We start from the raw sequence: 25,253 nt of genomic DNA on the forward strand, positions 1-25,253 counted from the left end.
TACATTCTATTGTATTTTTATGCTCGTCATTAATTTGTAATTGTAATTGGAGATAATGGATCATTCCATCTCCTTGCACACCAAATCTGTGTGCCATGTCGTCCAAAAGGTGCATAAATTTTTAGCTAGTTAGAATTAAAAATATTAATATTCTCGTATTATTAAATGTTGAAGTTTGATTAACGTTCAGTAAATATTACAGTCATTTCTTTTTTCTTGTTTCGTTTTTAAGATTTTTTACTTTGATCGTATTTTATTAAATTTGCAATTTTTATTTTGCATATAACGTATAATTTAAAAGTATTTTATAATAATTAATAGATATTATTTTGATCGGTAACTTATTATAATATTTGTACTTTTCCTGTTTCCTAATTAATTACATTTTTTAATGTAAAATCACGCGTTTAAATGTTATTTTATTTTACAAACGGTAAATAGAGATTGGATAAAAATAAATAGGGAATTCAAATGAAAAGTGCATCTGGGAATTGGACCACTTATATGTCAGGCTATTATATCACTTGACTGTATGACTAATATAATTTGCTTTTTGTTACAGGTGATCATCGTTGGATTTATCATCAAACTTTCTGGATTCTTTTTTATTTGAATGTTTTAAATTGCTTTATTTTAAAATATATACCTACATAAATGCATTTCTGAAGACACACACAGAAATACTACATATGATTTTTAATTAATTAAAATTCTGTAACAAATATAGCTCTATGTATTTGGGAAAATGCACCCTTTTCTTTTAATTATATTTTTCATACAAATTAATATAAAATACTTTAGAATATAGAAAAACAAAAGAAAATTTATTAAGCTTACTTCACAATAATGGAAAAAAGGGAATTAGAAAAGAAAAAGAAAACATACTTTTATATATACGTCATTTTTAAAGACTTGAATATTCTCGTGAACTATTACATGCGTGCAGAATTTATAAAAAATCGGGGTGGGGGAAAAAAATCTGATCATCCCCTGGTAAGGGAAAACGAATCGACTGTGTATACATCAAAAGGGAATGTGAAACTGGATTAAGAGACAAAGACAGATAGAGAAAGAGGAACCGTCGAAACGTAAAGAAGCAAAGTACTCTAGCATACGTTGATACAGTGTATGTGTGCGCACGTGTGAGGAGCAAATAGAAGGCGGAACGCGACGCGAAACATCCGGTGCTCCTATCGCCTGGAGGTATTTCGTCGTAGAGTTCGTAGTTAACCAAGCACGAAGAACGTAATATTCGCGGTTGTGCATGCCGCAGTAACGCTTCCACATTTTCGGATGCAAGGAACGCTCATCAGTCGTCGTGGTGACCGCGTGGACGAATCGAGCGGCGGCCGTTCAAATCCAAAGAGAGTCTCCGCTTGCAACGGCAACAACCGATGATGGTGGTTGTGTGGTGTTCGTATGGTGGTGGGGGTGTAACGCGCGAGATGGCTGACCGTCGGCACAGGGGAGCCACCACCACGGATATAAGCGTCTGCATGTATGGGTTATGCGTCTGTGTGTATATGTGTGTGATTAGTATAGAAGAGACAGTAAAAGTGGATTGGCGTTGTTCTTGGTGCATGAGAGAGCGATGACTCTCGAGAGAAAGAGAAAATAATGCATACGTGTATGCGTATTCGCTGTGTGTATACCGTGGCTTTGAGAAAGAAAGAGAGAAAAGATAAAAGGTACAAAAGTAGGGAGGGAATAGGTAGGCGCAAAGCATAGACCGGGCTAAACCAATGGGAGAGAGTGAGAGAAACGAGACGCCGGGCGTAGGCGCAAGCGTAACGAAGCCTTCGCGGCCGATGTCATCCGAGAATAGTCGAGTTTGGCCGAAGTCGCGCGTGGCACCGTTTGGGAATCGCCGCATCAGTCGCGAATCGACCGTCGCGTCGCGAAGATCGGTCGTTTTGCTTTTTTCGTATTAAACGTTTCCATCATATTAACCCTTCCGGCAGTTCTTTTTTTTTTGTTATTCTTGATATTTTTTCTTACGATGACACGAATCGAAACGTGTTCTCTGATCGATCATGTATATAACGCAACTTATGGTGGACTTTTCGTATGGAAAGTGAACGTCTTGCATGTAGTTTACTCTTAATAAAAAACATCGAGTGAAAACTCTGATAAGATTTTTAACGAGTTTTAAGACGTTATTCTTCGGTAAAAAAAGGAAAAAATCCAAGCATCATGCGTTAGAGTGTTATTAGTTTATAGTTAGAATAAGATAGACTCGAAAAAACGTGTAAAAGAGTTAGATCGATCGTCAATAAATTCATATAGTAACCTCGGTAAAAATCGCAATCGATAGTCGATGGTTTCTAGTTGACTTTTGTCGTAGCAAACGTTCCCGAGGATGCCGTGTGTGACATACCGTCGCGAAAGCCGGCGAAATAAATCGATCGGATTATGAACCGTTCAAAAATAGTTCCGGACTCGAAAGATAACGATGGAAATCCCGTTAATCGACCGATCGAAGCGGTCGATCGTTTTGCCTTGTAGGAGTGTGTGTTATCCTACGTGTTGGTAAAGAAGGAAGAAAAGAAGAAAGATAGAAGAGTTACGAAGGACGAAGGGGCATCTGGCTCAACAACGTCTCCCGCTAGTTCCTTGACCTTTTAGTTCTTTCTTCGTATTACTCGGTGAGAAGTAAATAAAGAAGGAAGGAGAATTCTCCTTCTTTTTGGGGTTTTTTTTTTGTTATTTTTGTTCCGAGCTCGTGCATACACACCTTGTGCTTTTTTATTCTCCGATTTAAGAATTTTGTGGTGCGACCTGTGAAAGATCTTTGTTTATATTTTTTTTCGTTCTTTTTGGTAAATTTTCTTTTTGGTTATCATCTCGACGATCCAGTGCGTATGATACTTGAACGAAGAGGTTGCTTGCAACATTGCAATTTGTTTGTTGGAAAGACGATAAGGTCGTCGTTACCAATAAAGGACCCTTTGGATACCATCGAAGATGCCGTGCGTCGGGACGACGACGCCGTTCCTCATCCTCACAATATTCGCTCTCACGGCGAAAGGTAAATGCATAATGATTTATTTTTGATATTTTTATTTACTTACAAAGTATTTTTTTTTTTAAAGAAATTTCATCGAGTCATCGGGTAATGATAGACAATGGTCGTCGTTATATCACAAAATTCGTATCGTTTATAATACGATGGTGTAAATTTTTCTTGATAACTGCACTTTTGTTCGAGATAGCGCATAAAATCTAATATTAGGAGGGAAAACGTTTTGATCCTTTAACACACAGCACGGTAATTTCATCGGCACCTATGAATCTCTCAAGTTAATTGGTGATATGCAATGAGAGTATGCCGACGTTCAAAGCTCGTAATTTAATTAATTGCATTTTCTCTGGAATTAAGTACCGGAGAATATACTACCGGCTAAATATAAATTAGCGCGGAGAAGTATGTAAGTACGTAAATAGTTAGATATGTAAATAATAGTCTGTAACGTGAGATTAAAAATCTAAAGATAAATTTGAAGAAAGTAACCACCATATTTAAAATAGATCGTTACGATTCTTAACTTACGCCGAGTATTACAACTAACGTACGGTTAAAAGTAAAAATATTACGTACTTACATACATAAATACATATATATATATATCGAAGTAGAATCGCGGTTTGATTAAAAGTGAGATTAACACCGGACACGTAAGGCGAAGTAGAACTTATCGATTTATGAGTCGGCTAATTACGTGCTCCTTTAGCTTTGTGGTTGCTAAAGAAGTTTTTCATTTCCGAGAGAGAGAGGAGTAGGGGTCAGGTCGAAAAGCTTTTTTCCGATCGAATCGTCCAGGTAATTCAATCAATTTCATTCGTCTTACGTTATTGTTAGATAGATAAAGTAGATACATCTCGGCAGCCATGAACTTTACGCGTAAGAACAAATTTCATTCTCCGGATGTAATTTTAGCTCGAAATGATTGGTCGATCCACGAAACGAATTCTCGATCGAATGGTTGTTGCAGGCATTTTTTTTTTCTTTCTTTCTTTCTTTCTTTCTTTCTTTTACTTGGAATGAACATCTCGAGATTTCCGAGTAGTAGAAGAGTTCATTCGTTCTTTCTCTCTCTCTCGGGATCGTAACCGAGTTAACCCTTTATAGAGTGACGGGACGTGAAAGTCCGTTAGCTAGAATTCTCGCAATTTCTCACTCTAGATTTCCAACGTATGTTTCTATCTATCTGTCTATCTATCTATTTATCTATCTACGTATGTAATATTCACGCGTATGTATGTATACTTTTATATACATATAGAATTTATGCATGCATCTAATAAATGTTCATACGTATTTTTTAATACACGTTTACATATTTGTCACATTTGTATTCTAAATTGGTCCAATCTCGTATTTTTTTTTCTTTTCTGTCGAGAAACTTAAAGGGAATATTTATGGCATGTTGAAGAATTCAACCCTTTAATAGTAAAGATGAACCAATTATCTTTCAGGTTATTGAACGTTTTGCATAGAAATTGTAGAGAAGGAAATTTGAAAAACCGAATGATAGTTGATTTAACGTTCATTTGAATTCATAATAAACGAGTTTTCTTACTTTCTTATCTTTGTCGAATCGAAAAAAAATAATAAATAAATGTCACATGTTTTGGCTGATAGATTGTGCGACAAAATTTATGAAACAGTGTTGATTTATTCGTAATCATTGTATTTTATATACTATTAAAGAAATATCTACTATTAATATTCGATTACCATATTATTTAATGTTTTATTTCTACCCGAGAAAGAAAATATTAAGTAATAATATTACATTATATACTGGCTGCTATCTATAGGGTCGATATTTTTCAATATTTTTGTTTAATAATTATAACAAAATATCAGTATATTTGATATAAGTAGTTATTATTACTTATATTATTACAGAAACTGTTAGTATTATAAATAGATAGTTAGTATACATAATAAATTCGTATGAGATAAAAAAAGAGATATTACTTAGAATTTGTAAATCGAGCTTTTGTCACAAAGGAAAGAAAAAAAGGTAAGAGAAATCTAAGTGCATATACTCGTATTGTGATCTCAATAATTTGCTGGGATCGTCGATAGTCGTTCGATCGTTATTACCGTAGTCTTAAGTTTATTTCCACGTAGTCGGTAGTCGTAAACGCGATCATAGAACGTCCATGCGAGTTTCTCGATGGCTGGTTGGTTGGTGCAAGGGTTTATCGGTGCCACCAAGTAAAAATATCTTCTTCTATCCGAGTGAGGAACAAAAACGGCGGAGCCAATGAATAATTTACGAGCGGAATCGTCGAACTTCTCTCCGTCTTTTTCTTTCTACGCGTATAGAGAAAGACAAGAAGAGTGGAAGAGTGAGGTGAGGAGAGGTAAGGAGAGGAGAGGAGAACGCTTCGTCGCAGAAAAGCGAGGAAGGTAGAGAAATAATTGATCGACATCTATGCCGCGCGTTGTCCCAAGCGTCGTCTAAAGATAGCATTGGGACTTGGACACGGCCTCGATGCATTCTCTCTTTCTCTTTCTTTCTTTCTTTCTTTCTTTCTTTCCTTCTCTCTCCCTGTAGACTCTTATTCCTCTATAGCCATTTGTAGAAACGATCCTCGTTCTTAGCCTTATTTTTTTTTCCCTCTATTTTTTACCCCCATCATTTTTCTCTTTTTTATTTTTATATTACTTTTGTTAACTTCTTCGTCAACGTCTCCTTCTTCACCTTTACTTCAAGTTATATATATATATAAGTGTGAGCGTGCGCGCAATAATAACGTCCAATAGAGAACGAGCATCTTTCGTTTCCGGGAAAAAGCTGCAGAACCGATACAATTCGTTTCTCTCTCTCTCTCTCTCTCTTACTTACTTTCTTTTTTTCTTTCTTTCTCTTTCTGTTTTTCGACCCTTTATCGTCTTATTCCATTTTATTCGTCTCTTTTTCACAGAGTTTTCTTCCTCTTCTTCGTAAGATAGAGTTTTTAGGTAAGAGTAGTAAGTTCACTCACACATACGTTTCGTACCATGGGCTATCGGCGATTCCGACAAATTTACGAGGGCCTCCGAGCGAGAGATATTGTTTCGAGAGTCGTACAAGTTGGATCGCTCGGGATGATCACGCGTTCGACGATAACGGGTCTGGGATATTAATCGTACGAACGATATAACTATATAGGGGGTTATAGGTTATGACATCGTTATGGGGTGAAGTGCGATACGTAATGATCGAATATTAAGCGTTCGCTATGATACTGGATTTTACTCTCTTGTCCTTTTTTTTTTTTTTTTGTCATTTTTTACTTTTCTACGGTGGTATTTAATCGATCATTTATTTGTACTATTTTAATACTCGCGATTAAGTTTCCTGGGTGAGAACGAACTACGCGAAATATTGTGGGTGGTAAAACGATGATAACATTTCAATGAAATGTTGATCTATCTTTATAAGTCTATTATTATTATTATTTGTTTTCCTGTCTATAAAATGATTGTATACGTGGAGTGTACGAATGTTATATGTATATATAATATTTATCTTTTATGGAAATAATATAACTTCGATTATATCGAGGTAATCATTCATTTTGTGTTGATGAGATGAAATAATGTTATAAAAATGTAGATGTCTATAACTATGTATTTTATAAATGTTTGATTTCAAAGTTGTATATATATATATATATTATTTTTTATTTCATAGAATAGTTAATAAAGATACTTTGGGCGTATTCTAAATGAAACAACTTAAAGAAGAATTTTAATTTCACATTATCAATTCGTGGCCAAGTTATGCTACAAACTTCTAATCCTCGGTGGTCTGAAATTGAATAAATTTAGTTTGGAGATAGCAATTTAAAAGAAAAAGTAGTTTTATTTCTATTACACGGTTTCACTTGTTATCCTTATTTCCCATTGTTTTGTAAATGACTCGCATAAAACAGTGAATAATAATATAATTAATATTATTTGAAATTGTCTTTAATATTATATTTTTTTTAATGAAAGATTATAAAATTATAGGGATCCTTATTACGCTTAAATAATTTTTTATCATTTTGATGGTTCGTATGTTTCCGCATAACTTGGGCCAATAAATTACTTTTGTTTTTTTTTTTTATCGTTTTAATCTTTTAATTTTTTCTGTTCGCGTTCGTCATCACCTTCTCGACAATTTTAATTTGAAAATCATGTTGAAAATATTCCTATCATTTCGTACATACGTACGATCACTCATAGTTTTATACGAGCATGTCATCGCTTTTGTTTAATGCTTCTCATCGTACGCACACGTTCGTTAATTCCTACTGATTCCAAAAGAGATTTTCATCTGAATTTTTCGAACTTTTAGCCGCGGATCATGCTGCATTTATATTCGCGTGGCGAAATATATACGAAATATATATACATATATATACATGAACACGTATACATATATTAAACGAGAGTGTTGCCGGTGGGACCTCGTTTCGTTCGCATCCGATAAAAGTTAAACAAACGCCGTGGCCTCGCTGTTTTCAAATCCATGATAGACCATTGTTTACCACGGGGTATACAAAAAAGACAAAAAAAATAGGTAACATAACGGCGAGATGTAGGCTTGCGCTGTTAAAAAAAAAAAACACTGACAATAAGTCTGGATTAATCGAAAACGAACAGTTTCTTCGGACAGGTCAGAAAGTGATTATATATATATATCTGACAATATTAAAATAATAAGTAACGATAATTGAATAAATGATTATAAAACTGGTCTCTTTTAAATGATATACAAGTTTAATCTTTATTTTCGTTTTATGATTCTATTTTAAACGATCAATCGAAACCATTTCTAGATGTTTTATTCGCGCAATCAACAATCATTGGCTCATTCTATATACGCGTCTATTGTATTAGAGCTAACTAATAACTTTCTTTCATCGAGTATTATGAATACGCAAAACAATGAACACGTTTGATGGACACGTCGATGGGTTTCGAACTTTTTACCTAATTTTTAAATAATTTCTAACTTATTAGCGAGACTAATTGAAACAGCTTAATGTGTCCTCCTCCTCCTCCTCTTTCTTCTCCTCCTCTAGGAACGCGTTTATAACTCGTTTCGATGAGGTTAGCCTTTCGACTTTGCGTTCTATATACTTACACGTATATCTACACGGATACATTGAATTTCTACAAGCAATTCGAGAGCAAAACGCGTTTCTCGGAAACTTCGACCATTACACGGATCTGAATATCGATTACTCGAGCCGATTGCACTCTTAGGTGGCACCAGCTACGACGTTGGTTACTACGACTCGATAAAGTTCCCTTTTATAAAGCCGAAACTGAGAGGAACCTTGGGTTATATACGTAACTTTAACCCCCAACACCCCCTCGTTTGTATATTCTATTCATTTCAGTTTACACGGATCGTACGATAAAAATTAAATCATTCTATTTCGTCTATGCCAACTGAATAATAAATAGTATTATTGCATATAACAGTGTTTCTATTTATTAAGTCAGTATTGTTAAACATTTTTGGTCAGTGTATAAAATAAAATATCACGATACGTATCCTGTATCGGTATTTAACCTCGATTAAATCTTGACCCTATTATAAATATTAAACATCTAATTTAAAATACTTATAAATAATTATATATATCGAACAAAAAAAAAACTTTATATACATATATATATATACTGATCACTTATTCAAAATGTTTAACAATTATCGATCCAATCATAATGAGTTTTGTAATAGTAATATAAAATTGAAAAGAAATAGAAAACGAAGAGACAATTTATAAAACGTTTCTATCGATTATTAAACGTTTCTAAAAGTAATGTAACTTCGTTGCATTAAATTGCTTCGCGAACCTTCACCAGCTCAATCTCCAATCTCTTTCGTCAGCATCGACATCGACGCTAGAACATAATGAAGCTTTCGCACGCGTTTTCGGGAACTTTGACCGTTGCAACGTGCATCCGCTTGCGCTCTGTTACCGAGGTTCATTGTACTTTTAAATGGAAGCTTTGCTGCCCGCGTTGCAATACATATACATATAAGTATACATATACTCGTATATATTTAAACACACACACACATATATATATAATACATATCTATCTGTCGCTATACGGATGAGTGTACGTTCGCGTAGGCAAATAATTTCAAGAAGAAATCGTAAAACTTTGCGACGATTTTTATACGTGTAATCGATCATGTTTTTAACCTTCCTATCGCACTGATTTTTATTTTAATTTTATTTTTTTAGAGAGAGAGAGAAAGAATAATAAAAAGAGATAGAGAGAGAGAGAGAAAACGAATACGATTTCCATTGAATGAAAAATGCAATTTAATTATTTTTATCTTCTGTTGTTCCGAAACAAACGAATTAAAAAAAAAGAATATAATTTACAGAAATAAATAAATAAATAAATAAATAAAAGTAACAGAATATATTCGGTAAATAAAATACAGTTAATTATAGTATTTTACAGCTGACTGGTGTCCGAGCTTCTTCCCCACCCCTCGTTCATTCATTCGTGACATTCACATATATCGACGAGTAGAATTTCGTTTTGCATGTAAAACTCGGACTAGCTTCAACCGATACATGTTAACATACATTTAGCCACGCTTATACACGTGAAAACGTTTTTCACGTGTACGTAAATAAGCGGTGGCATCTTCAAAGGGTTAATAAGAACGTCTTTACTATCTCTTTCTCATTCTCTCTCTCTCTCTCTCTATCATCGTTTTATACTCTCTAAGTCTAGTTAAACGGTCGTTTCGACGAAAATACCGGAAACTCTGTAGGAGAACGGCACGGACCGGGCCTTCCTTCTTTCCACCACGTTTCCTTCGACCCACGTCGGACCTTCGTCGTCATCGTCGTCGAAAGGAAAGCGAGAGAAAGAGAGAGAAATGAAAAGAGGAGGAAGGGGGAAGGTAGGGTAAGGTAGGTAGGTAGGAAGGGTAAGGTAGATAGACGCGTTCAATTTAAATATGTAAAGTACGGCTCCTAGCTGGCGACTCGCGAGCAAGCTCGAATCCAACTCAACCCTCTGCTCTTCCTTCTCTCTCTCTCTCTTTTCTTCTGATTTTTCTTTTTCTCATTCGCTTGCATCCCCTCGACCTCTATCAAGCTCGATCTTGAGTAGTCGTAACCGTCTACTTCGTCTCTACTTCCCTTTCTCTCTCTCTCTCTTTCTTTCTATTTGATTATTTGTGTCTTTCGAAAGAGTAAATTTAACTATGAGATTTTTTATCCTAATTTCTTTTTTTCTTTCTTTCTTTCTTTCTTTTTTTGTTAAGAAGTCCATTAGTCAGAATTAATGGAAAATGCTATTGTAAATTATTTTTTCGGATATAATTGAAAAGCGGAATGGTATATTTTGACAATTCAATTCAATGATAATATTCTTAGAGAGAGAGAGAGAGAAAGAAACAAAATTATTAAATAAAAATCGATATACAAAATAGCGTGTAATACGTTATAAATTAAAACAACCAAGAAAAAAGTAAAGCTGAATATCATTTCACTTCCTCCATTTCTTCCTGTTTCCCTTTCTCTCTCTCTCTCTCTCCTTCTTTTTCTAGCACTTTACGGTTTCAGATTTTGTAGGGACGTTTCCTCTTTGATGCTTTTCCGGATGACCGTAAACATTGCTCGAGAGGATGAAGCTCGTATAAGCATGAGATGCTCGATCTAATGTACAAGAGTGAGAAAGATAGGGCGAGAAAGAGAAAAAGCAAAAGAGAAAGAGAGAGAAAGGGAGAGTTACCACTTACTCATTCACTCGCACATACACACACACACACACACGTACTCACTTATTCACTCGTTGGTTAGGTTCGTCGGTGCCGGGTGGTAGTAGCTTGATAACCCTGCCTCTGGAAGTCGTCTCATGCGGAAACGCTCCGTTATTGAATTAGCCTTCTTGCACGTTAATCGTGCTCCGTGCGATACTGACGACGCTGCCTAATCGCAGCTGATGGATGTGCCATGTTCACGCGTCATATCACGCTCCCATTGTTGTTTCCTATTCGATTTTCGGATTTGTGTCTCAGTCTCTTCTGAGATCATTGGGCTCGTTGAAGAGAATGAAAGTTTAGATGCAACAATGGGTATTCATTTGATGTATGATATCATCATGATATTTTGCTAATGAATGATTAATGCTTTTTTTACTTCGATCTCATTTCTTTGCTCCTCTTTTATTTTTTCTTTATTTTTCCTTTTCAATCAGAATTATAATGGTACACCGATGCGTTAATTTTGATCGGCACGTGTCGTTTGTTAAATCGATTACATTGAAAAAAGTAGGTTGACAAAATTATGACCACTTTTTAAATGAATGACTTATTATAAGTTATTTCAATTATTATTGGATTTCACGTTTTAACTGTAATAATATATACACACGCATATGTTTAAAATATTCAAATTCCATTCTCTAAATTCTAGAATATATTTTAATCATATATGTATTTATTTCATTGATCACATTTTATATTTAACATATTTGACATACACATATGTACATATCTGAAATAATTAAATTCCATTTCTCCCCTCTCCGATGAAAAATATCGACCGAATAACGTTCTTACTAAAAGTATACAAATAGTCTGACCTTTCTAAGATAATTTTCTTTTTATAAAAATAATACGAAGAGGGGAACAGTGAAATGCGACTGTTCGATTCTTTAACAATTCGGCAAATAATTTTACGAATTTTTATATACTAATCTTAAAAAAGTAAGTTATATCTTAATACGCTAGATCCTAATGAAAAATATACCACAGATATACGTAATTAACTCTCATTAATAGTATGATTTATGCACATACGTGAAATATTAGAAATATCATTTCGAATTTTATAATTAAAAATTTATCATAACTTCATTCGCCAAATGAATTAATTACGCAAAACGGCAAGTATACCTAGATGAAATTTCTAAAGTAATTATAAATAATATTCCACGTAGTAGCATGATTTATTTGAGAAACATACGGCTCTATATCCGTGTATCACGGTATTATTTACGAAACGGACATTACGTACTTAAGAAAATTAGTTGGACTAACTAATGCGAATCTCAATTAATTTAACTAACTCGGTAAAACTTTTAGCATTTTTTTTTATACATATAAACATTATTATTCAAATTATATTCGTAATAAATAATCTAAAATCGTATTAAAAATGAATTAATAGAACGATTAGAGATGCTCTACAGATTCTCGATTCTTTCTTGTTGAATTTTTTAACGACTAAAAGATTATAATTACGAAGAAATAGAAAGAGAGAGAGAGAGAGATACATATCATAAATACATAGCTAGCTAACTAGCTAGCATAACATTGATGATATGTAAATACGTGTATGTGTAGTTAGAAAAGAAAAGAATGAAATGCATTCTCTATTTCTTTCTCTGTCTATCTTAGCACACGGCACTGAACATGAATGGTCGCCATATACATAAAACATCGATGACTATCTTCGATAGGAGTGGAAGAAGGGGGAAGAGGGTGCCGCGGTCTCTAAGCCCTTCTTCTTCTTCTTCTTCTTCTTCTTCTTCTTCTTCTTCTTCTTCTTCTTCTTCTTTTGCCCGCGGGAATTACATCGCATATTTATTCGCAAAAGCCACGTTCTCCTCCGCGAAGGCTGTTCGTCTCGTTACGAGATTCCACGAATACTATCATCTCCATGTTTCTATCTTTCTCTCTCTCTCTCTCTCTTTTTATCTATCTCTCCCTTACACGTTCTTTTTATTTCTTTCTCTTTCTCTCTCTCTCTCTCGTTTTCCCATATCTTCTCCCTTTTACGCTTCTCCGTTTCTCGACTCAAATCTTAATTTTTTGTCTTCTTTTCCTTCCTCTTATTTTTCTTCCTCTCTTTCTTTCTTTCTTTTTTTCTTTCTCTTACTCTCTTATTCTACATCTGTCTCTGTTATCTGCACTCAACTCGGATCGCGTTGAGATGAGTCGAGGCGAAACAAATCTCGTATCACCCCCCCTCCCCCTCACTCAGCCTCCTTCTTCTCCCTTTCTCTATCTCTATCTCTCTCTCTCTCTCTTTCGATGAAGAAAACACGCGTAATTGATATAGAGAAGAGGGAACGACGAGAATAAGCAGCAGGAGAATAGTTCTCGTACATTGATCGTGCAATTCGTACGCACAGTGGTTCGTTTGTCGCATTTAACGATAACCGGACACAATGATAATGATAAAAATTCACTCTAACATGGTCGTCACGAAATCGCGTTTAAAACAATAAGAGGCAATCATTTTGTTCGCGCGGATAACTGTAGGAATGATAAGTAATCTAATTAATTATTTATACAGCTCTAACTGGATGATAAAAATAATGAGAAAGAATATATTATATGTATGTATATGTGAGATTAAAAATATTACTTTATATAAGATAGGAAATATTGAAGTTCAATTCTATTTAACGAATCTTGAAAAATCTACGAACCTACGAAGAAGGATATACACGTATTTTAATTAATTATCTTTCGCACGGAAATATTTTTCTACTCGTATTTTAACGATAGATCAAACGTACGCGTAATATCTGTTAATTAATGTTTGAATTTTTGTAATAATTTCTATTCGACGCGTGTAATATGTTTCAATTTAATCAATCTCTGTATAAACACAAATAGACACACATATACATTTCCGAGGTTTTAAACATTTATTTATCCATATTTTTCATTATACAAAAGCCATATCTTTTTCAACGAAATACAAAAGATATATAATAAATATAAATTATAAATTAAATATTAATGAAAAATATTTTCATTAGAAAACAACGAATTGGTCGTGGAACGTTCGGGAAATTCGAATGCTATGTTAGTTTTCACTGGATCATCATTTTTTCCAATATCTTGGATGAAAATCGAGAAAATGTTGTACTTAAATCTTACGTTTTCTTTCTCAATCTCTCTTTCTCTCTTATTTCTCCTCCTCTCCTCTATTACAATTTTCCCGCGTGCTCGAACTTAAGATTGAATTTATTCGGAAGTTAGGGTCAGGATGAAAAAGTGTGACGCGGATGAAAGTTTTTCCCGAGGAACGGCCTCCATATGGGTCGACGACGAGAGTATTAACTTCAAGACCCGAAAAATCTATCGTTTTACTAGAACACACACCCTGCGCTTAGAATTATATTCTCTTACTTCTTTCTATTTCCTTTTTTTCTTTTAACAATAAATGAAGAAAAGAGGTTGAGCAAAGTAACAGAAAATTGATATCGAGTATTACATTAATTTTATCGATCGATAAATAATATAATTATTACGATAAAGATAAAAAAAAGATATATCAAGTTAGTCGATTAGTCGGGTAAAATCAGTGATGATTTCGAAGATGGTAATAATAACTCGTGAAAGAGAGTAGTAAGGTAAAAGCGGCTTCCACTTTGAAATACTTGGCCGGTCTTACATAAACGGCACCATAGATATGTATCGCATAACCACGACGTTGCAAGCCGTCTAGCAATTGTAATTCCACTCGTACATACGAGAACTGGTATTACCTATCTACCTACCTACCTACCTACTTACCTACCTAAGCAAATAACGTCGTACCAGAGTGCGAGAAAGATAGAAGAAGAAACCAGCCAAACTATTGCTTTTCGTTAAAACGAAAGCCCACCTCCCCCCTCCTCCAACCTCCCACCTTCCCCCGACTGCTTTCGTGCTAACTTAAGGGGTTATACGCAGTTGCGAGGCTCGAAAAAGACGTATTTTCTTTAATTTTTTATAGAAACAGTTTTTATTTCTCAAACAAAAGTGATGGTAATTCAAATAGAGCCAACTTTTGAGAATAGAATAGCGCGTCGATTATGTAAAAATATTAATCTGCACCGCTCCTGTAGATGATTTCCTGAACGTTCTCTAAAAAAGACGTTTGGCGGTGATCTTCATTTTGGCGGTTTGGATTATTGAAATTAAAAAATATGGTGGATTCTTTTAAAGGATAGATTAATGCAGGTATTAAAACCAAGGAATAATAAAAATGTTGATTTTTGACAAAATGGCGTCTATTTGAAAAAAAGTTGTTGTTTTTGACTAAAATTTTCGCTCTAAATTGTTACAAAAAAATAGTAATAAATTTTGTAAAAATTATTCCTTATACTTAATACCTGAGGAATATATCTAAGAAGATTGTGTAAAAATTCGAAACCGATCGGTTAAGCCGTTTTTGAAAAATCGAGATCACCGACTTTGAAAATACCGTTTTGAGAAAAACGCGTTTAAAGTTTCAAAGATACGTTTACACATAGTTAAAAATTTTGGTTTGCAGCTTACATGAAGTGAAGAATATTTGTCGGATCGATTTGAAATTTTCAGAGAATATACTTAAATATATGTACATTCCGAAAATGAAAAAAAAAAAAATCGATTTTTTAAAATTCTAACTGCGTATAACCCCTAAAAACGAAAGCCTCCCTCCCCTCCCCCTCCCCCTTCTCCCGACTGCTTTCGTGCTAACTTAAATATGTATATGTCGTTGAACCTTGGACCCGCTGGACTGTTGTAGCAGGGTGCCATCCAAACGAAAACATTTTTCGTTAGGTCGGAGTTTGCTTTTTAAAAAAGGTAGAAAGCCGAGAGACGCGTTCACTAAACGAACCCAGAAAAACGGGGTTGGAAGTTGTGTTCCGTGATACTGATGACTCGAGAGACGATGAAAGGAAGGAGAAAGAAATAGAGAAGAAGATGAAAGGGTATGAAAACGGGCGCGTTAATGCGTGAAATTTTATTTTTATTCCGGTACTCACCGCCAAATGTATGATCTCAACTTCCGAACTTTTGATTACTTTCTTTTTCCCCCCTCCCCCCTCCCCAACTTCTTCCGATATTTTTTTTTTTTTTTTACTTAAAAGCTGACCGATTTCTATATTATTATTATTATTATTATTATTATTATTTTAAATACGAATGACGTAGCACGGCGAACAATTTTGCGACGAAATTGTTTGAAATTCTTTTTTTTTTCAATTATATTATTTCCTTTTTTTTTATCTCTTCGTCGACTTTGTTTTCGAAAGTGGTTTTTTCCCTCATTGAAATTCAAACGGGAAATAATAATCGTTTTGCAAAGATCCTATAATGAAAAAAAAAGAAAGAAAGAACACGGTTTATCAACTTTGCGGTGGGATTAGAAAATGATTGAGAAACGGAAAAAAGGGTGTTACGTGTTTGAAAGATAGTACGGAGAAAGGAATTTCAATAACGAAAAGGAGGATGGGGAGGTATCGGTACGTTTGTATGATTTCAGGTCATCCTACACCCTCGGGTGGATACGTTTACATACGTATAGACATACATACATACATGCATGCATGCATGCATTTATGCATACGTACATACATACATATATGTAAAAGTAGATCATTTTCGTTGGAGGTTTTCTCTCTTTTTTTTTTCTTTCTTTCTTTCTTACACTCGACAGTTCGCTTTGAAGTCATATTTTCTTTTGCTTAACTTCAACTTTCTTTTTTTTTACTCTTCCTTATTTCTTTCATCCCCCTTTTTTTTAGATCATTTTCTTTCTTTTATTCTCACTTCGTTCTCTAAGCACGAAGTTACAAAAAAAATAATAATATATATATCAAACTTTTCTCGAAAAGGAAAATAAAATACAACGATGGAACGAAACTCGTGTAAAACGTTTAACTCGGTTTTCGTCGTTGTTTTATTTTATTTTATTTTATTTTCGTTCAATAAATCATTTCCACTTTATTTTCGATATATATTTTTAATTCTATCTTATATATATATATATATATAATCCTCTTTCGAACGCGAGTTTGTTTTAATATTCTAGGGGGTTTTAACTTGAACGAATTGTTTGTATCGATATCGAAAGAATTAGAATTTAATCATTAAGTAAAGTATTAGAAATAATTCATTAATTATTAGAATTATCGTATATGAGATAGAAATTTAATAGCAAATCTATATAATTTCAGTTTTATTTATATAAGGTAAAAGCCCCCTCGGTTGGCCAGGCCCCCTCTATTGGCCACTTTATGCCACAACAGTGATTATAAATTATATGCTGATGTGCACATGGTGACAGTTTTTTAAAAAAAAAATTCTAATTTTAAAATATCATTGAAAGTAATTCGGATTATTTTAAAAATATATTTAAAAACGAAAAAAAATAAAGTTGTGCAAGACTTCTGTTTTTGGATGGTTTCTTGTTAAGTAAGGTAAGGATACTGTGATTTTTATTAACCTATATATTTCATTTTTGACAATAGCAACCGAAATATTTTTTTTTCTGCAATTAACATAGCTTAAAATTATTATAGAAATTGAAAATTAAGTGATTTTTAATTATTCTCCATTAAAAATATGGTGGCCAAGCATGGAGACAGTATTATTGCCTCTGTTTTTATCATTAGCCAACTTATGGCTATTCGCTTTGAGGTTATATATATTTGTACATAAAGTATTCAACTAGTTTTTTTAATACTAATGAGTAATTAATTTCTTTGTACACGAGTTTTGAATTATTCAATTTTGATTTATTTAATAAATTAGTTATTAATTAATTATTTATTTTAAATAGGAAACATGGCCAAATGAGGGGACATGCGTGGCCAAAAGAGGGAGAAAGTTGGCTAAAATAGGGACATTGCAAATCTATGTTTTTTTTAATTTATTATTAAAATATTTATGAATAATTTGTCTTTTCTTTATTTTATTCAAAGCTGAAAGCTCAAGCTTACAGGTTAAATCATTAGTTTAGATGTAAGTTATTTTATTGAATGAATATAATTTTTCTAAAAAGAAAACGGCTTAACTGGCCAACCGAGGGGGCTTTTACCTTAATAGTTTGAAAAAAAAAAAAGAAAGAAAGAAATAGATTGATCGCCATTATTTATTTGTTTATTATCGAAGATTTCAATTGAAGTCGGTGGAAAAGGGTTTATTTGTCTCTGTCGTTTTAGTTATTTATTCTTTTCGATCAAGAACTATGGGTGGTCGGATCTCAAGCAAACGTCATCCTCTAACTTTCGTCTCGGGGTTCTATACGTTTTCTCTTTTTTTCTTTCTCTCTCTCTCTCTCTCTCATTCTCTCATTCTCTGTGCGGTACAAATCGAGATTTCCGCTCTCGTTTGACGAGCTATCCTCCATCTCTCGTTCTTTTTAAACCTCCCGACGAGAGAAAGAGAGAGAGAAACTCGGAGAGAGCTCACAAATAGCTCCTAATTCTGACATTTTGATCTCTCTAATTTTCTCATAGTGGGCGGGACCGAACGAAAGCCGTGTTCCCTTGAGGAAAAGCTTTGGATATTTGAGAATGAGAGATCGTTCCTCGTGTGTTCCATTCGAAAACAGATGCGTCGAAGTAAAATAAGGATTCCTCTACCGAGGTAAAAGAGGAAGATGAAGATGAAGAAGATGAAGAAGAAGAAGAAGATGTACCTTCTTCTCGCTTTACTCGACTCGAAAAAGAGACGAAGTGTTTGTCAGACTTTACGTTCGCGACTACTAACATCTTTATATATTTATATGTCTCTCTCTTTCTCTCTTTCTCACAGTATCTATCTCTGTGTGTACCTGACTGCTTATACGTGTATGTATGTGTCGTCTGCTGTCTGTCTGTTTCTATATGTGTGTGTGTGTTTGTGTGTATGGTGTGTTATGTGTCTTCCTCTTCGAAGAGCTGCCGTTCTTTTTTATAAGAAATATATTCATAAGAGAAGGAACTCCATGGTGTATAGTTGGAAGAAAGAAAGCAAGAAAGAAAGAAATAAAGAAAAGGAAAAGGAAAATAAAAGAAACGGCATACGTTATACGGATGGTATTTACCATTGTCGCGTCTCTTGAGATGAAGGATCGTAGACACATAATGGCTGTGGCGTTGTCGTCGTCATCGTCGTCGTGCACACGAACACCCCCCTTTCCCACCCCCTTTATGTATATGTTTCTCTATGTATGTATATATGTACGTTTTCATGTATGAGGTTGTATGTAGATTATATCATTATTTTACAAATGTTCTTATGACAATCAGCGTAACGTTAAGAAGCATGTATTTAATATCAATGCGGTTAAATATAGGACCGAGATCTTATTATATATTATTTATTATTCATAGCTCTCGTCTACGTTCGGACGATCCTAATCTTTCTTTTGAAGAAATATTTTTTAAAACTCTAGGCCTCTACTAAGGGTTTCTTAATTATTATTATTATTAAACTGATCGTTAGTCATCGTTTAATAACGAATTTATCACGCGTTTTCTTGTAATTTGTAAAAGTGAGATATAAAACACGTATATATATATATGAAAGTGTGTATGTAGATTATTTATTTCTAATTGAAAGAAAATATCAATTGGATAAAATATCTCATACAAGTTTAACTCTTTGAGTTGTAATTTTTTTTTTATAAACAAACAATTTATCACGGGAAACGAATATCTCGTGTATGTTCGTTGAAAAGTATTTCTTTTTTCAGTTAAATATATTTCTATTCGTTTTTCTTAATATAGCATTTATTATTATTACCATCATCATCATCATCATCATCATCATTATCATCATCATCATTATCATCTTCATTATTATTATTATTATTATTAAATAATTATCAGATAATTATCTCTATAGAATAAACATCAAAGAAGGAATATTTGCAAACGAACGTAGTGGGTAAAATCGAAATGGTGTAATAGTAGGTAATAGTAGTAGTAATAGTAGTAGTAGTAGTGGTAGCTCGTTATCAAAGTTTCAAACATTCTCCTTCTTCTTCTTCTTCTTCTTCTTCTTCTTCCAACTTACCCCTTCTCCCTTAATCTCTTTTATACTAGCAAATCATATCATCAGACTCTAGGTTTTCTTCTATTCACTGTAGAACAGTATTTCGTAGCTTGTTTCAAGGAACACGTAAGAATCGCTCTATATATTGCACAGTGTATTAGGAAGAAAGAAAATCATTGAATATACCTGAATCTATAGGGTGTCACGAAATTTCCAACGTTGCTTTATTTAAGACGCAATAATAGTAAGAAACATTATATCCACGTTTCCATCCCCGAATTCCTTTATACGTGTCTTCCTTATTCGTTGTGTTCCTTTCAATTGATTGTAACGTGTAAATTTTCAAATTAAATTAGAACTCGACGTGAAATGTGGATGGGAGTTAACGTTCTTGAGAAAGATACTTCGAATGAGCTTTACGTTAATGCATCGTATTTTATTTGACAAAGGTAACATTCTAATGAACTTAACCCTTTTATCGGTGGAAGAGAATGTTCATTGTGATTTATATTTATTTACATTAAAATATATTTTTTTATTTGCTCAAAAATCGTTTAAGGGGTTATACGCAGTTGCGAGGCTCGAAAAAGACGTATTTTCATGAATTTTTTCTAGAAACAGTTTTTATTTCTCAAACAAAAGTGATGGTAATTCAATAGAGCCAACTTTTGAGAATACAATAGCGCGTCGATTATGTAAAAATATTAATCTGCACCGCTCCTGTAGATGATTTCCTGAACGTCCTCTAAAAAAGACGTTTGGCGGTGATCTTCATTTTGGCGGTTTGGATTATTGAAATTAAAAAATATGGTGGATTCTTTTAAAGGATAGATTAATGCAGGTATTAAAACCAAGGAATAATAAAAATTTTGATGTTTGACAAAATGGCGTCTATTTGAAAAAAAGTTGTTGTTTTTGACTAAAATTTTCGCTCTAAATTGTTACAAAAAAATAGTAATAAATTTTTTAAAAATTATTCCTTATACTTAATACCTGAGGAATATATCTAAGAAGATTGTGTAAAAATTCGAAACCGATCGGTTAAGCCGTTTTTGAAAAATCGAGATCACCGACTTTGAAAATACCGTTTTGAGAAAAACGCGTTTAAAGTTTCAAAGAGACGTTTACGCATAGTTAAAAATTTTTGTTTGCAGCTTACACGAAGTGAAGAATATTTGTCGGATCGATTTGAAATTTTCAGAGAATATACTTAAATATATGTACATTCCGAAAATGAAAAAAAAAAAAAATCGATTTTTTAAAAATTCTAACTGCATATAACCCCTTAAAATATATTTTTGATTTGCTCAAAAATCGTTTAACAGCTTTCGATAGATTTCTAAGTAAGATTGATTGATAAAAAGTTTAAGGAAATTGGTACTCCAAAGAAACTTATATATGCTAAAGGGTTCTCATTCTTATTGATCTTGGAAAAGAAGTAACTTTGTTGAACCCTCCCATCCCTTCTCTCTCTCTCTCTCTCTCTCTCTTAGTTTCTCCTAACACGTAGCATCGATGATGGCTGGATAAAAGATCGTCGTTCGTTTCGTGGGATTTTTTCTAGCATTATCAGAGACGCCTTCGTTTATCAGAATGTCCACGGTAAGAGAAGAAGGTACTACATATGGGTTTGCGTGAATTCTGTGCTATGATGGATGAAAGGGAAAAGGACAGGAGGATTGGGGCAGGGAGGGGGGAAGGGTGTTCGTGTGGCATACGAATATGATAGTATAGGTAAGTATACACGCGAGCATGGGACGTGAATGATGGACGAGTAGGACAATGGCGAATGCCAGAAAGCGCGTGTACATGTGTGAAGGGCAAGAAAAGTATGAAAGGTCCAATTAGCGTGCGTACGTTTGAATGAAACTAATCTGAAAGAGCAAAAGGGAGAATCGGATGATTGCGAGATAGGAGAGATGAAGAATGTAAGAAAACAGTGATATATAGAGAAAAAGAGAGAGAGAGAGAGTAATAGGGGGAAGCTGTAGGGAGAAGGGGTAGGAAGAGGTAAGGGGGGAAAAGATTCGGTCGGAAGCAACGAGAGGAATTAATTTGAAATTTCCTTTTTTTTTCCTTTCTTTCTTTCTTTTCTCTGTCTTTTATCCTGTCATCTCTCTTCTCTCTCTTTCTTTTTTCTCTCTCATTCATCTTTTGACAGCAAACTTTGATTCGTACGAATAGATTCAATATATATATATGAAAATAATTCATAGAGGATTTTCATGAATTATTATTTTTCTCTTTTATCAATCTAATCCAATCCCGAAGGCAAACAATAATCGTACTTATTTTACTTTATATTTTGTGTTTTATTTTGAAACACAAATGTATATATCTATGTAACGATACGATTAGATCGTAAAGAAAATTAGGGTAGATATTTAGAAATAAGGGCTACCAAAGAAAAAGAAAGGAAAAAAGAACATAGGGTAAAAAGGAAGAAATTCATAGATAAATTATCCTACGTCATTACTTATAGGGAGGTAGGTTAAGGGTGGGTAGGGGGTTACGGTCAATTTTATTCTTATCTAAAGACAAGATAAATCCTTCTTATCGATCCCCGTTCGTACGACAACGGAAAGTTAAAGGGAAGAGAAATAAAGGGAAGGAAGGGCGACGAAAACGAGTAGGAACCATACCGAAAGCTTTTCGTCGCGATCAGAATAGAGTAGAACAGAACAGAACAGAGGAGTATAGTGGAGTAAAGTAAAGTAAAGTAGAGTAGAACCCAGGATGTGTTGTGCGTGGGGACTGAGGGGTTGGGGGTGGGGCTGGGGGATGGTGAAGTTTTCGTGGCGAAGTTTTACGATCGCGTTTCTCGGTAAGTGACACACACCTACACGCGTATACATAGGTACATATATACATACACCTATACACATAAAGTTTAGGGTAGGGGTGCGAAACGATCGTGACTCTTTCGCGATGGCCCTTCTCACACCATGGGTGAACCGAATACAAAGGACACGCGTACCATGAGTCCGATCATCGACACACCCTAACTCACACACACACATATATACATATATACATTTATACATGTATTTCGCATATGTAGACGCCAGAGTCGTTCGATATCGATGTTCTCTTTCGTCATCGATATTCTCCTGCCTAACTAACGTGACTTTTTATCCGAGGTTTGCCCCAGGAAAAGGGCTGAACCTTCTACACACATACTCTTTCTCTCTCTCTTTTTCTCTGTCTATACTTCTTCTCTCTTTATTTTTTTTTATTTTCTTTCTCTATCTCGTTGAATCTGACCAATGTTTTCCGAACTTTTTTGCTTGGACCGTTTGTCATGATAAAAAATACATTTTGTATGGAAGCCCATTTTACATTGCGACCTTGCGAAAAGGAAAAAACGTTTTAGATGATTCGATACAGTGGTTCTCATAAATTGTTCGAAGTTAGAGATAATATTAGTGTGATTTTATCTAGATAATTATTATATTTATAATAATTATTGCAAGATATAACTATTGAACGTTTATTTTGGACAAATTGCGAGTATTAACGTTTCTTTCTTTCTTTTTGTTTTTTGTTTTGTTTTTAATTAAATATGTTTCTTTATGAGAAGAATAGGAATACTTAAAGGAATACGTTGTTAGGAAAGAAAACGTATCTCGATTGTAATAATTCTTCTGTTATTGTGCCTTTAACTCGTTGCAGAATGAAAACTTTGTTGTTATCGTTAAAGAAAAGTATCCGATCTTATTTTAAGTGAGGAAGTTAAGTTTCTCCACTTTTTTGCGAATTCATAGAATAAAGTTAATTAAAGAATGATAACGAGGGAGAGACATATTGGATATTTTGTTTCGTTTCGGGCTTTCTACCTTAACGCATATTTTAATATTACATAAGTTTGTAATTGAAAAAAAAAAAAAGGTTGATAACTAAAACGTCAACCCGAAAAAACTCTTCGTAAGAAATGTTCAAAGTTTTTTTTTTTATTTATATTATTCGAGCGAGGTTTAATCAACGAATCATGAACAAAAGTCTGTTGTTAAATGTTTATCTCGTGTACGGGTATCTATATAAAAAAAAAAAAAACAGAAAAAGAAGAAAGACAATAAAAAAATGGTCAAAATTGTCGGGGAAAATAAATAAAATTGAGTCGGGTAAAAACTAAATCGAACGGGTAAAACGTAACGACACAAGCGTTAAAATCCCAAGAGAAATAGAATCATCCTCAATATCGCGCTAGATTCGTTATTTCGAACGTGAGATGAGAGAGTGTGTATAGTGAGCAGCACGAAATACTTTTTAAATACCTGCTATACCGTTCGTCGTTTGTACGGGAACGTTGTCCGTGGAATAAAAAAAAAAAAAACAGAAAAAAAGCACACACAGAGGTATAATCTTGTTTCTTATACGTTCTCCTTTTTTTCTTTTTTTTTTGTTTTCTCTTTTTCCTTTTCCTGCTTTTTATTTTCGATCTCTCTTCGTTCATCGAACTAGGTCAATTTTCCAATATACCCCTTTTACGTTGGGTAGTAGGTACCAACCAGGTGCTCTCTTCGAAATTGAGTACTACCGGTTAGTGAGTACTTCAAAAAGAAAAAAAAGAAGGAAAGAACAATGGAAGTGGAGTGAGAGTGAGAGAGAGAGAGAGAGAGGAAATCATCGAGAATGCCTAGCTAGCTATCGCGTTCGAATGAAAGTTGAAGTTAACTGCAACGTGTCGTTCGTTCGTTCGCTCGCTTGCTTGCTTGGTTGGTCGGTCGGTCGTTCTCGAATTTCTGCTCTGAAATTTTTCAACAAAGCAACCATGGATGAGGCCTATGGTGGAATAGCTAGGGTACGGACAAACGTCACTACTATATATTCCCTAACTACTCGCACTACGCCCACTCGCGAGCTCGCTTTTACATGCTTCGAACATGACAGAGAAAAAGAGAGAGAGAGAGGAGGAGGAGAATTGAGTTGGGAACTCAACCTCGAAATTCGAAGCTTGCTGACGACCAATAAAATCACCATACATACTGGCTAGTACAAGGTTCTCTTTAGGACACCCGAACGATGTCATTGACAAATGCAAAAGTCTCTCTAACCTAATCGTTATTAGCTCCTTTTTTCTTCTTTTTTTTTCGGAGTTTTTAGTGTCAAGTAGATAGTTTAGGGGTATATTAAATATCCGACATTCTTAACAAAGTAGAACAAGTTGAACGAATGTATGCTCGATTATTCCAATCGAGTTTAACATTTTTCTAAACGTTCGATGAAAAGGAGAAAACAAAAATTAGAGGAGAAGTTATAAATAAAAAAGATGAAAGAGACACCACCATAGGTGTCGTATGGATTATTGGATTCTCTTTTACGACGGTCTGTTTCGTTTTTCTCGTTCGTGAGAAGACATTTTCAACGTTTCTTCTCTCTCTCTCTCTCTCTCTTTCTTTTCTTTTTCGAAGATACGAATGAATTCCATCGATAGGTTCTTCGAATGGCAAACCCCCATCGATACAC

The 25,253-nt window shown here is 34.1% G+C and overlaps 1 protein-coding gene across 1 annotated transcript in view; it reads left to right on the forward strand.

The window, feature by feature from the left end:
* Window positions 1-1,829: 1,829 nt before the first annotated feature.
* Window positions 1,830-25,253, forward strand: part of LOC122517458 (roundabout homolog 2-like) — a 207,748-nt gene continuing 184,324 nt past the window's right edge. The window contains exons 1-2 of the mRNA XM_043635853.1: window positions 1,830-2,645; window positions 2,857-3,028. Coding sequence (XP_043491788.1) covers window positions 2,965-3,028 — 64 coding nt within the window. The 5' untranslated portion in view covers window positions 1,830-2,645; window positions 2,857-2,964. The remainder of the gene's footprint in view (window positions 2,646-2,856; window positions 3,029-25,253) is intronic.

This window comes from Polistes fuscatus, unplaced genomic scaffold, assembly GCF_010416935.1.
Source record: "Polistes fuscatus isolate 324 unplaced genomic scaffold, CU_Pfus_HIC Scaffold20, whole genome shotgun sequence".
In the NCBI taxonomy this organism is placed as follows: domain Eukaryota; kingdom Metazoa; phylum Arthropoda; class Insecta; order Hymenoptera; family Vespidae; genus Polistes; species Polistes fuscatus.